This window comes from Xiphophorus hellerii, chromosome 7 (genome assembly GCF_003331165.1).
Source record: "Xiphophorus hellerii strain 12219 chromosome 7, Xiphophorus_hellerii-4.1, whole genome shotgun sequence".
Classification (NCBI taxonomy): Eukaryota; Metazoa; Chordata; class Actinopteri; order Cyprinodontiformes; family Poeciliidae; genus Xiphophorus; species Xiphophorus hellerii.
In genome coordinates, this window is record NC_045678.1 from 31,660,838 (window position 1) to 31,675,198 (window position 14,361).

The 14,361-nt window shown below is 43.7% G+C and overlaps 1 protein-coding gene across 1 annotated transcript; it reads left to right on the top strand.

Moving 5' to 3' along the window:
* The first annotated feature begins 6,581 nt into the window (after positions 1–6,581).
* On the top strand, positions 6,582–14,010 carry gpr39 (G protein-coupled receptor 39). Its single transcript, XM_032567843.1, has 2 exons — positions 6,582–9,300; positions 13,061–14,010. The coding sequence occupies exons 1-2, from the start codon at positions 8,532–8,534 to the stop codon at positions 13,534–13,536; spliced, it is 1,245 nt and encodes a 414-aa protein (XP_032423734.1). The 5' UTR covers positions 6,582–8,531; the 3' UTR covers positions 13,537–14,010.
* Positions 14,011–14,361: the final 351 nt, after the last annotated feature.

Here is a 14,361-nt window from a genome sequence, read left to right on the forward strand (position 1 = left end):
CTAAAATTCAGAGTGAGGTGTGTTTTGTTTTATAAACGTGTCTCAACCAATCACAGGCTGATTCTTAGGTCACTTCTTGGTTATCCCGGATGTCTCTTCCTCCCGGCCTCTAGGGGGAGCAGTCACACAGTTCCTGATTAAACATCCCGCAGCTTCAGGACGCTGTTTGGGTTATTTTTTGGGTTATTTAGCCTGAAAATGGGGAGTCATATTTTCACCATGTCAGTTTACAAACGTCTCAGTTTGGAACTAAATATTTATTTCATAAAGTATATTTGTGTTTGTCTCGCCTGGTCTGGGCGCAACAAGCTATTAACTCCTACCGAAGGAACGTCATTCAGCTCCGGACCTCCGATCAGAGATGACGGTAAACTATGGATGTTTAGTTTACCCGCTGCGCCACCACAGCACGCCCCACGTGTGAAGGCCTTAGTCCTCGACGCGGACGTCGCGGGTTCGACTCCCGGTCCCGACGACCTTTACCGCATGTCTTCCCCCCTCTCCTCACCCTCCTTCCTGTCTGCTGTTGAGAAAAAATGATTATTTTTAGTTCTTAATACAGTTAATCTTACAGAATGTGTAAAAGTTATATTCAATACTCTTATTTGGAACAGGTTTTGTCTGAGATGCGGGTGGGGCCGAATAGCAGGCATTCAGACAAGCAGGGGCCTCCCGCTGTCACACAGAGCCATAAAATTAGCATTCCGATGGGGCAGAAGTACGAGAGTTTGGGGGAAGAGACTTCAGAGGTATCTGCGAAATCTCATCTCAGGACCTTTCGGCGCCAGGGATCCGCCCGTACCAGACAGGGATTAGCACTAAGTGGTCCGCCCTTTTGCTTAGACAAAAACCAGACGGCCCTCCAATCTTTGCCGTAAATCAGGGAGGTTCTTAAGTTTCTCTGAGTCCCTACGGGAGTTTCTAATTGGTCGAAGAACGGAACGCCTTAATTGAATATATTAAATTGAAGAAACACCCACTCAGTATAAAATTTCGTGTCAGCGCTAAAAATCCAGAGAGCGGCCACTATTTTTTGCTTTTTGCATGGGCTCTCTCCAAAGACGCGTCTTTGCCTTTTTTTTTTTGTCTGTTTTTGTCTTCGTTTTGTTGATCTGTCTTCTCTGTCTTTGTCTGTATGGGGAAATCAATGCATATCTCTGTACCTCTGCAGCTTTGTTAATTGATTCATGCGTTGCTTTGTATGGGATTAAACTCTGTGATCTGTGACGTCAACGCGCTCTGTTGTTTCACTTTCTCTGCAGCGCCGCCCGTTAAGAGGACCCGGGAATTTAAGGAAGAAGGAGCCAAACGTTTTGTCCAAAGTTAATATTAAATTATTCTTCCTTAACACTGCCTACTGTAGAAAAAATACGAGCCGCAAAGAACTCTTCGGAGAAAATAAAAAAAAAACATAGATGTATGTAGAAAACAAACGTTTTGTAACCTGAGAAGCTGGAAAATATTCCTGCAGACATTAATGTTTTATTCAGCTTTTATTTTGTGTTCCGATCTGAAGCTTCCCTTATTATTATTTTTTTTTACCCCTCCAGGGGGTCTTTTGTGGCTCTAGTGTCCCTTATGTGACAGTAGGCTGACAGGAAGGGGGGAAGACATGCGGCAAATATCGCCGGGTCCGGGAGTCGAACCCGCGACGGCCGCGTCGAGGACTGAAGGCCTCCAAATACGGGTCGCGCTAACCGCTACGCCACCACAGCACGCGCCCCTTATTATTTTTAAACATAATGCTATGGTAAGCTAACGTCAAAACGGTAGTTTGCATGCAGTACCGGTAGGGGGCGCCGCTGTCTGAGAAAGCCTGGGTTAAACTCAGTGAGACGCATTCCTTCAGGATGGACGCGAGTCTGTTGGAAGGATTTAATATAAACTGGTTTTCTGCTTCCTGTCGGCCCAGTTCCTGCTGGCTGAACGCCCCTCTGTTCTTTATCACCAAACTGACATCCACTCTAATATTTGTCTTCCCTTTTCTGGAATCTCATTATCAGCAACGTACAAACACTTCCTCACCTCATGAGATGACAAATTCACTAAATATGTCATAGCTCACTGCTAGGAAAGCACAGTCACCTTTGACCTTTGACCCACCTATCACCCAGCGATGGAGGCTTGAGTCGGCTTAGAGCCAGTTTGTTTTAGTCTCAGTTATTATGGAAAACTGATTTTATGACTCAAACTTCAGCTGAACGTTCATGAGTATTAGTGTTTGAATATTAGTGTTCTTATTAACTGTAAGCACAAAAACATCATAACTAAAAAGCATAAAAACATGAGTCTGTGTAAAATAAATATTTATTAGTGTTGGATTTACTGGAATTAATCCACATTTAGTAATATTATAATTCATTGAATATGACTACAGGCTGAACTTTAATGTTTCATGTTTATTAAACTTTAAAACCAAACTGTATTTTAACTTGACTGACGTAAAGAATAAATAATATTTCAAACAGACCAAGGCTTGTAAATCAACGTTAGGAAGACGTCCTGGTAGCTTTATGAATGCTAACAGGAGCTAACTTTAGCTTACCCCTTGATCTTCCTGGAAGCGCCTACTAAAATACTTTTACATTTTTATCAGTGCTAAATAAACTTATGCTCATTGGTTGTCAGAAATAAGAGTTTTAGTCAGACATTTATCCATTTAGGATCGCTAACAAAACATATTTTAACAAGCTAATTCAGTTTTTTACAGTTGAAACATGTGAGTATCTGTTCACACCACAGATGGAGCTAAAGGTAAAGGTTTGTGAAAAATTGGAGAAACAACAAAATACATAAAATCACTCAGTTGAACGGTTTAGCTAACATAGTAAATCTGGCCTTGCGAATAAAAATATTGCGTTAGCAAGCTAAATAGTTAGCTTTCATGCAACTGTCACACTTTCAAACTAAATGTTTAGTTTCTAAACTAAATATTGACTTCAGACTAAATATAAATAGCTGCTAACTAAATATTTAGTTAGCATGCTAAATAGTTTGCTAACATGTAAATGTCACAGATTCAAACTAAATATTTAGTATTTTGAAATGAATACTTCTGAGTTTCTACTTCAGAAAAACTTGAATCTTCCTCAAAATTAAAATTCTGTAACGTATCTGTTTGTCAGGATGTTGTTTAAGTGTTTGAATGTATAAGATGCAGATAAATAAATTAAGCTAATTATTGCAACTGCTAATATGGATACATACGACACAGATCCATGTTGCTAACTATGGCGTCCCCCAAGGCTCTATTTTAGGTCCTCTACTGTTTAATGTTTACATGTTGTTGCTTGGTGGGTGGATTCATCAGGAACCATGGAATCAGCTTGTCTCATGACGACCCGCAGCTTTACGTCTGGTTGTCTCATATTATCCAGGTGTAGGAGATTTCTGTGGAGAACCCTGGTTTTCTGGGCATTGTTCTCAGGATATACTTTGTAGATGGGGCTGTCATTAATCTGTTCTTTGACAATGTACACAGTCTGCTCCCAGTATGACCTGAGCTTTCCAGGTCCGCCCTTTTCTCCAAGGTTGCGAACTAGCACTCGGTCTCCAGGCTCTAAGACAACTCCTCTCACATGTTGGTCATAGTGTTTCTTTCCGCGAGCACTCGACTGCTGGCTGTTGTTGGTAGCAATACGATAAGCCTCTTTCATCCTCCTTGCCCACTTTTGTACATATCCATGTGGTGTTCCACTGTCCTTCTCGGTGTTGAGTCCAAACATGAAGTCCACAGGCAAGCGGGGGTGCCGTCCAAACATTAAGAAATGTGGGGAAAACCCAGTGGCCTCATGTTTTGTGCAATTATATGCATGAACAACTTGGGGCAAAAAGTCTTTCCAGTTATCTTTTTCCGTCTCCTCCAGAGCTCTCAGCATTTGCAGCAGGGTGCGATTAAATCGCTCGGCAGGATTTCCCTGTGGGTGGTATGGTGTGGTACGTGAGTGGCTGACACCTGACAGCTGCTGTAGGCCCCTAAACAGTGAGTTTTCAAATTCACGGCCTTGGTCGTGATGTAGCCTAGCAGGGTAACCGAAGCGAGGAATAAAATCACTAAATAGTTTTTCCGCAGCAGTTTTGGCTGACTTGTTTCTGGTTGGCCATGCCTGAGCGAAACGCGTAAAGTGGTCAACTGCGACAAGTATGTATTCGTGACCACCTCTGCTCTTTTCTAAATGCATAAAGTCAATGGATACTAGCTCCATGGGTGCACTGGAGCTGATGCTCCCCATGGGTGCCCTGACATGTGTGGTGGGTTTCTTTTGTTTTATACAGGGACATTGTCTCGTCACATAAGCCTCGATGTCCTTCTTCATAAAGGGCCAGTAGAAGCGATCTCGGACTAGGTTGATAACTCTTTCAGTACCGAGGTGACCCATGTCGTTATGAAGGTGTTTTAGTACCAAGGACCTGTACTTTGCTGGCAGTATAAGCTGCTTCCTACCCCCAGCTTCCCTGTAAAGTAGCTCATTCTCAACCTTAAGTTTTCCCCACTCACACATTAACCTCCTCACTAACCCATCTGCATTTTGTCTATCTCTGTCAGTTAGTGTGGGTTTTGTCTCTTTTAATCTGAGAAGTTCTTTTATTGTTGTGTCTTGTCTTTGTGCTCTTACTAGCTCCTCGTGGCTAATGCTAGGTAAGGCTGGTGTGTCTGACCTAGTGTTCTGAGCCAGATTTAAAATAGCTACATAGGCAACATCACTTTTCTTTGCCACCTCACTCCCCTCCCATGTTGCACAAACAATGTCTCGGCTAAGCTCCTCTGTACACTCCCCGACATAGCTATCAATGTCCAACGGAAGGCGTGACAAAGTGTCAGCGTCCACATTCACTTTACCTGGCCGGTACTTGATGTTAAACCTGAAATCTGCAAGCTCTCCTACCCACCTATGTCCTGTCGCATTCAACTTTGCAGTGCTCATTACATATGTCAGGGGATTATTGTCGGTATACACCGTGAACTCTGGGGCATAAAATAAATAATCCCTGAACTTTTCACAAATGGCCCATTTAAGAGCTAAGAACTCTAACTTACCGGAATGTAAACAATAGCATCAAGTCAAGCATCAACATCTTATAGCTTATACTGCCAGCAAAGTACAGGTCCTTGGTACTAAAACACCTTCATAACGACATGGGTCACCTCGATACTGAAAGAGTTATCAACCTAGTCCGAGATCGCTTCTACTGGCCCTTTATGAAGAAGGACATCGAGGCTTATGTGACGAGACAATGTCCCTGTATAAAACAAAAGAAACCCACCACACATGTCAGGGCACCCATGGGGAGCATCAGCTCCAGTGCACCCATGGAGCTAGTATCCATTGACTTTATGCTTTCAGTCGCTCTGCTCCCCAACTCTGGAACTCATTACCACCTCACCTTAGAAACATAAAGTCATTCCCTAAATTTAAAACCGAACTTAAAACAAACCTTTTTAGAACTGCCTTTTCAATATGACACAATTGGTTTGCTTGATTTTTATATAGATTTTTTTACATAGATTTATATATAGATTCTATATAGATACATTGTTGTGTATTTATTTGATCTATTTTTAATTGCTACATTTTATTGTTTCTGTTACTTTTGCTCTTTGTACGGTGTCCTTGAGTGCCAGAAAGGCGCCTTTGAAATAAAATGTATTATTATTATTATTATTATTATTATTATTATTATATGGCATGTTGTGTAATAATGTTTTTCTGTGACTCTAGAAAAATGGCATGGGCTTAATCAGGCAGAGGACAGTGAAAGTGCTTGTGGAACTAGGGAGGAGGTAGTGAATAGGCTAATGCTTGTGTAACTTGGATGATTTCATGCATTTTTATTAAGAAACAACAATTTCTCCACAGTTTTTGGTTTCAAACGATTTCTCTTTTTTGACACTACATGGATGAGGTGTTATTATTGTACCCCAACTCCTTGGAGCACAATAAACACCTCACCTTTACCGAAAATAAGAAACAGTGAAAAATACAGTTCCTCATAAGCAAACCTAATGCATCTGCAAATGTTCAGTTCACCTTACCTTGTTAGGGCTTATCAAATCGAAAGAGGAGGGGAAATCCTCCTCTTTCTCGCCGGCTCCATCCTACTCCTATCCTGTCCTCGCGCTCCTAAATCTCCTTTCTATTTATCTCTCTCCTAAACTCTCCAAACACCAAATTAACTGTCTCAAACTAAATAACCACTATCCAAACTCTGCTATCCAAACTATCAAAACTCTATCCACTCTCTCAACTGACCGCAACTCGCCTACAACAATCCACATTTTGAATGGAGCCTGTGGGGTTTCTAAAGCTGTCAAACCCCGCGCCAAACTCTGAGCCACTTCCCGAAGCAGTCACGTGGTACAGCCGGGCAGCGAGGCTTCGGACGTCATCGTTTCCGGCTCCTCCCCTAAATGAAGCAAGCCTCGATACGCGCTTTACGGAAACGCCCCCTCCATTACTCGACACACGCCTCGAAGCCTCGGCACATCACGTAACATCACTAGTAAAAACCCACCAAGACAACTTTGTAAGATGTGTATATATTGATTGATGTGATGTATCACTGAGTCGCGGTTTCTATGCACCGTTTTGTCAGTATTGTCGGACGGGGATAGTTGGTAATGTGCCGGCTCGCTCTGAGGACCGTTATGTTTTAACGTCTTCATGTGGGGCCGTTGAAATATAACGTCTTCTTGTAGGACCGTTATATTTTAACGTGTTGGTGTTTGAGAAGTTTTATTTGCTTGGTTTTTTTTAAAAAAAAAAGGAATACAGTAAAATTACAGTGAAGCTTTGCGGCAGTTGGTTTGTCCTGTTTGGTGTATGTGCCGCGGTTGTCTTCAGCAGTGTGGGGTTGACTTTTGCCTGTCATGAAGGTAGACCAGTGGCAATGTAAAAGGATTTACTGTGTTATAATACAAAGGTTTTGTGTGTTAACAAATAATAATAATAATAATAATAATAATAAAAAAGCAATCTGGATGCTAAAGGCAGCGCTACGTTCCACTGCTGACTCCTGTCTGTTTGTCCTTTAGATTGCATCATCACTGTTACAGCAGTTCTGACACTCAGGACCTGTAACATCATGACGACTCTCAGCTTTAAGTCTGGTTGTCTCATGACGACCCTCATCTTTACGTCTGGTTGTCTCATGACGACTCTCAGCCCATCACTGCACTGTTTAGCTGCATCCAGACATAAAGACCTGGATGGTGCAGAACTTTCTCCAGCTCAACCAGGACAAAACAGAAGTTTTAATCATTGGACCAGAAAACAAATTATAATTCAAAGATTACAAACTGCGTCTTTTAAACCTTCAAACCAAGTCAGAGGCCTGGGAGTTCTTGACTCTGAGTTTACTTTTAATCCACATGTTAAACAAATAGTTAAATCAGGATTTTATCATCTAAAAAACAGAGCCAGAGTTCGTCCATTTCTCTCCCTCGCCACTGAGACTCTGATGCTTTTATTTCCAGCCGTATAGATCACTGTAATGCTGCTTTCTGGTCTCCCAGTTTGTGGAACGGTCTGCCAGAGAACCTGAGGGCCGCAGAAAATGTTTCTGACTTTAAGAGTCGGATCCAGACCCGACTTTAACCGAATCATTTCTGCTCAGTCTGCGTTTTCCATACCATGTGGGGTTGGTAATGGTTTGTTATGTTGATCTGTACAGCATCTTGAGCTGCTGTTAGTATGGAGGGTGCTTTATAAATAAGATTGATTGATTGATTGATTGATTGATTGACTGACTGACAGCTAGCATGCAGCTACAGCATGTTTTCCAGGTTGAACTGGACCAGAGTTCTGATGGTGGGACATTATTTCTGGATCTGACTTCCAACCTTGATCAGATTATTTCTCTGTTTTATAAACAACCTGAAGTTATTTATTCAACATGTTCATCTTTTGTGTAAAGCAGCAGATTTCATTCCAGTCTGAAGTGACATGCTGCAAAGGGTTAATAAATAAGGTTTAAATGTGTTATAAGTTACTTATTAAAAGTTTGAGGTAGTGTGAATCTTCCGCAGGTGTTTTCTCTCATTATGACGTCTGATAAAAGCTGAGATTCGGCGCTGATGTAAACAGAGGCGCATTAATGCTGATAAGCCTGGAAGTGTTTAATGTTTAACCCTGTTGGGAGGAGGAAATGCTGAGAGCTAACCGAGCTAGCGCTGGTCTCACACCGAGCCGGGACCAGGCACAATGAAGACACGGCTTTAAGAGGAATTCAGAACTCATTCATCCATTCAGAGACGAACCGGACCGGGCTTCAGGCCAGAACCAGAACCACAGTTCAGTTTGGAGAACTAAACAGAAAGTCCAGCAGAGTCTTCATTTATTTAAACCAAAGGTCTTATTGGGATCTGAGTTTAAAACTGACTGATAAACTTCTTGGTGAGTTGGGATTATTTTGCCGGAACCCGTCTTCGGTTTCAGGTTTTGACCCATTGGTTCCGTCCAGAGGGACTGTGACCGGAGAGCTGATAAGCTAATCAATACCTGGAACAAATCTTACCTCACCACTCTGCTATCATGAGCGAGAGCAACAACACCGATGGGGGAATAGACTGGAGCAAACTGGAGCCCACTTATTCCGTCAAGATCTTCATGACCGTCCTCTACACTCTCATGCTGGTTGCAGGCATTGTGGGTAATTCAGTGACCATCAGGGTGACGCAGGTGCTGAGGCGAAACGGCTACCTGCAGAAGAACGTGACGGACCACATGGTGAGCCTGGCCAGCTCCGACCTGCTGGTGCTGCTCATCGGCATGCCGGTGGAGCTCTACAGCGCCATCTGGTTCCCCTTCGGATCCTCGTCTGGCAACACGTCCTGCAAGATCTACAACTTCCTGTTTGAGGCGTGCAGCTACGCCACCATCCTCAACGTGGCCACGCTCAGCTTTGAGCGCTACGTCGCCATCTGCCACCCGTTCCGCTACAAGGCGCTGAGCGGCAAACGGACCTCGGTTCTGATCACCTTCGCCTGGGTTGTGTCCGTTCTTATTGCCTTGCCGTTGTTGATCGCCACGGGAACGCAGGGACACATACCGCATCGACAGGAACTGAGTTTCTGCACCAATCTGAAGGAGCACTGGGTGATGTACAGAGCTAGCATCTTCGGGGCGTTTGTCCTCTACATGATCGTGCTGATCTCCGTCGCCTTCATGTGCTGGGCGATGATCCTGGTGCTGAAGAAGCCGCTGGGATCCATAGACAACGGCATCAACGGGACCGAAAGGCTCGGAAAGCACGAGAGCGAAACCACCAAGGCGGCTCGGAAGCAAACCATCATTTTTTTGGGTAAGTTACTGATTTCAGATCATCAACAGTGTTAGTTGAATCTTTAAGGTTTATGGTTTCCTAACCGTTTGACTTCAGAAGTGGGAAGTTCACTTTCTGCCGTAAGGAGAAGTGACTAAAGAGAGAAATGTTACATTAGTGTCATATGGGTGTCAGGGTCTCTGACGGCTCCATCAAAGCCACCAAACCAAATCCTGACCTCAAAATGTGACCTAATGTCTGAAACCAGACCTGCTGGCCTCATTCCTTCATCTCATTGGATGGTTACATCTGGAGAAATCCATCATCAGACTCCAACCTCAGCTGTGTCTGATGAGAATAAAGTCCTACACATGGGAACAGGAACCCAAAAGTCCAGCTGGTACCAGGGGTTGAGTACAGAAAGACTCCTGATGGTCCGGTCGACCCGGTTCTACTGGAACCAGAACTCCATCATCTGCTCTGGCTCGGAGTCAAACCAACCTGTTCCCCTCCTGGCCTGTGGGGGCGCTGCACCAAGAACCTCTGAAGACACTGAGAGCAACTTCCTGTTTCACTAGATGGAAACAAGATGGAGGCGTTTTTAGTGTTGGAGGATTTCTCTTTAGTCTTTTTCTAAAGACCAGGAGCCATTTCTGCTGCTAGCGCTAGGCTAGCAGGTTAGCTTTGGTTGTATTTACCCAGAATGCCCTGCGTTTGTAGTCCACTTCCTTCTTTTGGAGCAGTCTCCGGTCCGCTTGGCGTTCACATTCACACCGAACCAGAGTTCACTTCAACTGAACCCAGACTGAGGTTTGGAGGACCAGAGGTCAGAGGTCGATTAGCATGCACACCTCACCAACTGAACCGGACTTTGACTAGGCAGACGGACTGGACAGGATTGAATCCTAAGAGTCCATCCAGTGTTTGTTTCCATGGGTTGATGCACGTCTTGCAGTTTCGTCGTGTTTGGAGGACAATGTGATGCTCCTGCACTGATGGGGCCCATTTTGGGGAACTGAGGCTGCGCTCATGTAGTTCCAACAGCAGGACACTGTAACGTCTGTGCTCAACATTTTCTAGATAATCCAGAAAGTAATCCTCATGAAACTCCATCAGACGTCGAAACAGAGTAGGAGGATCATTTGTTGTCTTTGAGTTGCCGCGTCTTCTTCCGTCTGATAGTGTTGATGATTGGATGTTTCTGATCAGAAATCCAATCATTGGTCTCGTCGCTAATCAGTTGTTAATCGAGTTTCGCCCAAACCGCTCCAGTAGTTCTAGGTTTACATCAGAATGAGTCCAACAGCAACATGACAAAGTTTTAAACTAAGCCACGAATCCTTCTGAGGATTAAACAGAAAGATAAAAGATCCGACAAAGACGGAATATTTTTGAGAGGCAGTCAGGTGTTCAGAGACTTCCAAGGGTTTGCCAAGTCAGATCAAATATTAATAAGAGAATCTGCAGGATAAAGAGGCTGTGAGCAGCGAAGTGGACCAGCGGAGGGACTCCTGTGAGCGGAGCTTTGTGTCGGTCGGCTGGGCGGCGGCCAGATCAGCGCCGAGACGAGATGTGAGCCGATGCTGAAAGGAAAACAGGAAACGAAGCTTCGTACAGCCGTCTGGTTTCACTGAGCTCACAGCAACAATGAAAACATGGAGTAAATACCGACCAGATGAAACTGAATCACTGAACTGGCAGCATCTAGAAATCTGAAATATTCTGGAACTACAAATAATAATCATTATTCCTTCAATTACATGAATCCCCTCAGATTTGCAGTCACATTAATTACATTCATATATAAACACTCGCAAAGAGCAAAGAATGTCATGAAGGGACTTTTTGGAAAATGATGCTAACAGTGGTGGGCTAACTTCTGCTAATTCATAAATAAAAAAGCTAATCTTTAGCTTAACGCTTCAGGATTCTTTCTATCTTTGGAAATGCTTAGCATGTTTAGCTTCCCCTAGATCAGCGTTTCTCAGTTCCAGTCCTCAGGCCCCCCTGCCCTGCATGTTTTAGGTGTTTCCCTTCTGCTACACACCTGGATTGAATCTTTGGGTGATCAACAGGTTTCTGCAGCACTTGATGGTCATGCAATCATTTGAATCAGCTGTTCTGGAATAGAGGCACATCTAAAACATGCAGAGCAGGGGGCCTGAGGACTATCATTGAGAAGCACTGCCCTAGACAAATGTTTCTGGATAAATTCTACAATGCTAAGCTAAAACTTAGCTTCTCCAGTTATAGCAGAGCTAATTTTTGTGTTTCTGCTAGCTTTGAAAACATTTAGTTTATGAATCTTCTCCCACTTTAACTTTTCTGGACCAGTTCAAAAGCGTTAAGCTAAAAATTAGCTCCTCAAATAATGGTGGAGATAATTTTCTGTTTCTCAACATTAGTTAAGAACAGAAAGAGTCTTATTCTTCCTCTCAGCGCTTCTTTGCATATTTTGTAGAAAACCAGCTGCTTTGCATTTTCTCATCTCCTTCCAGAAGCGCTGATCCGGCGCCGCAGCATCAGATCCGTTCTGTTTACTGCAAACAAAAATCTGCATCCATCAGACTCTGATTCACACTTTATTACTGTTTCCTCTGTTTATTGGAAGCCTCCAGCAATGCTAATCCAGCGGCTAGCGCCAGCTTCTGCTTCCTGTTGCAGAGGAAGTTCTGTTGGCGGATTCTCCGAGGCGCCGGGCCGCTCATCAAACCGCCTGGCTGCTGATGCTGCTGGTCGCCAGAACAACTCCAATAACCAACACTAGAATATTGATGCTCACATAAATATTGATGAAGGCTGATATTATGTGTTTCTCATGGAGGAAATATGAGTCGTTTTTTTATTATCCCACTAAATGAAGAAATGAATCCTGATCAAATTTCAGCCAAAACTTTAAAGATCAATCTTAAAAAATTTGCTACAAAAAGTCTGAAAATTTGAGATTAATCTCAGAAATTAAAAAAAAAATCTGAGTTTAAAAAGTCAAACATTTGTAAGAAAAAAACTCACAAATTTTAAAATTAATCTCCAAAATATTCAAGAGAAAATAATAAAATCTCCGAGTTTGAAATTTTCTAGGAAAAATAGTTTTGATTTGTTTAACTGGAGAAAGTGATGATTTAATTTATCTGATCAGTGATTGGACAGTTCACCTGATGACATCACAACATACATCTTTGTAGCGCTGTGTATCGTCATGGTAACTAATCTTATTACTTGATTTTGGTGCCATAATATAAGAATATTCTAAGAATATTATTAATATTTTTGTTTGTTGGAGCTATTTATTCTTTATTTGAACAAAATTATTACCTTTAATTTTGTTCAAATTTGTTTTTGGTTTATTTTATATTTCTGGGTTTATTGGTGGTTCAATTTGTTTTTATTTGCTTTTGTCTATTTTGTTGCCATGTTGCTGTGTTGCCATGTTGGCGTGTTGTCATGTTGATGTGTTGCCGTGTTGCTGTGTTGCCATGTTGTCATGTTGGCGTGTTGTCATGTTGATGTGTTGCCATGTTGTCGTGTTGCCATGTTGTCATGTTGATGTGTTGCCATGTTGTCTTGTTGCCATGTTGTCGTGTTGTCATGTTGATGTGTTGCCATGTTGTCATGTTGCCATGTTGGCGTGTTGTCATGTTGATGTGTTGCCATGTTGCCGTGTTGCCATGTTGATGTGTTGCCATGTTGCCGTGTTGTCATGTTGCTGTGTTGCCATGTTGTCTTGTTGTCATGTTGCTGTGTTGTCATGTTGACGTGTTGTCATGTTGCCATGTTGACGTGTTGCCTCCCCCTGCAGGTCTGATCGTCGGCTCCCTGACGCTCTGCTGGTTTCCCAACCAGCTGCGGCGCCTGATGACGGCGGCCGTCCCGAAGTCTTCCTGGTCTCTGTCGTATTTCTGGTTCTACGCGTGGCTCCACCTGGTGGCCGACGGCTGCTTCTACCTCAGCTCCGTGCTCAACCCGTTCCTCTACAACCTGTCGTCTCGTCACTTCCGCCAGGTGTTCCTGCAGGTGCTGCGCTGCCGCCTGACCGTCCAGCACGCTAACCGCCGCGCCACGCCGCCGCCCTGCGCCGCCTCCGCGCGCCCGCTGCGGCCGCTGCTCCAGAAGTCGCTGCGTTTCGGCCGGAGGAGCGGCGGTGGCAGCGGCCAGCAGAGGGCGCCGCCCACCTTCACCACCTTCCAGAGCGACTCGGCGCCGTCCGGCTGCCGGCTGGCCGTCAGCCTGAGCGACCAGACCGCACCGGAAACCGGAACCGAGACAGAAATCTGAAACCTGAAGCCGCTCCGGCCCCGTGAAGCGTCGTCGTCACGGCGATGAGACAGTTTCATGTTTCGGCGAGTTTTCTGAAAACTGCTAGAGCAAAAAGAAATGATAATTTACAAAACTTCTGAACGTTTGGACAAATTCAGTAGAAAAACCTCCAACACGGTGGTGGAGGCCTGATGCTGGGGGCGTCCAGACGGGTCCAAATCTGCAGTAGAACGGCTGGAAGGGTCAGGCTTCAGGAACGGCCTAGTCAAAGGCATGTTTGGCCCTGCAGAGAGACTGCTGCTGGGTCACTGGGTGTACTTACTTTTCCACATGCAGCTCTTTGTTTTCTTGTTTTAATAAAAAATTATGCTTTGTAGAATCTGCAGCTCAAGTTTACAGGAACAAATATTTTCTAAGAAAAAATCAAATTTAAAAAACAAACTGAATGTTTTTCATTTAATAATAAAATCTGATTTGTTTGGAGAACTTTGACCCAGTTGAAGTTAAATAATCTTTTTAAGTTTAATTTTAGTTTTATCCATCAGGTTTGAGAGTTAAGGAACGCCAGGAAGGAGGAAAACCACAGAAGAAGAAGACGGTTTGGCGTTTCCTCCAGCAACACCCGGATCTGTCATCCAGAAAATCTCCACTAAACCGATGGGATTATTTCCAGCATGAATAATTTTCTTTGGGATTTACAGGAGATTTATGCTGGTTTAACGGCTCAGATGGAAAATCCTGATAAACGGTTTCACTCAGACAGGAAGTCATTAAATCAGACTTCCTGTGTGTAATCAGCTGATTTTCCTGAGTCTGGCGGTAATCCCACATCCTGAACTCGTT

Excerpts from the sequence above, each read along its gene's own strand:
- gpr39 (XM_032567843.1), top strand. The coding sequence starts at position 8,532 with ATGAGCGAGAGCAACAACACCGATGGGGGAATAGACTGGAGCAAACTG. Across the intron at positions 9,301-13,060 it reads GCAAACCATCATTTTTTTGG|GTCTGATCGTCGGCTCCCTG; the intron begins GTAAGTTACTGA and ends CTCCCCCTGCAG.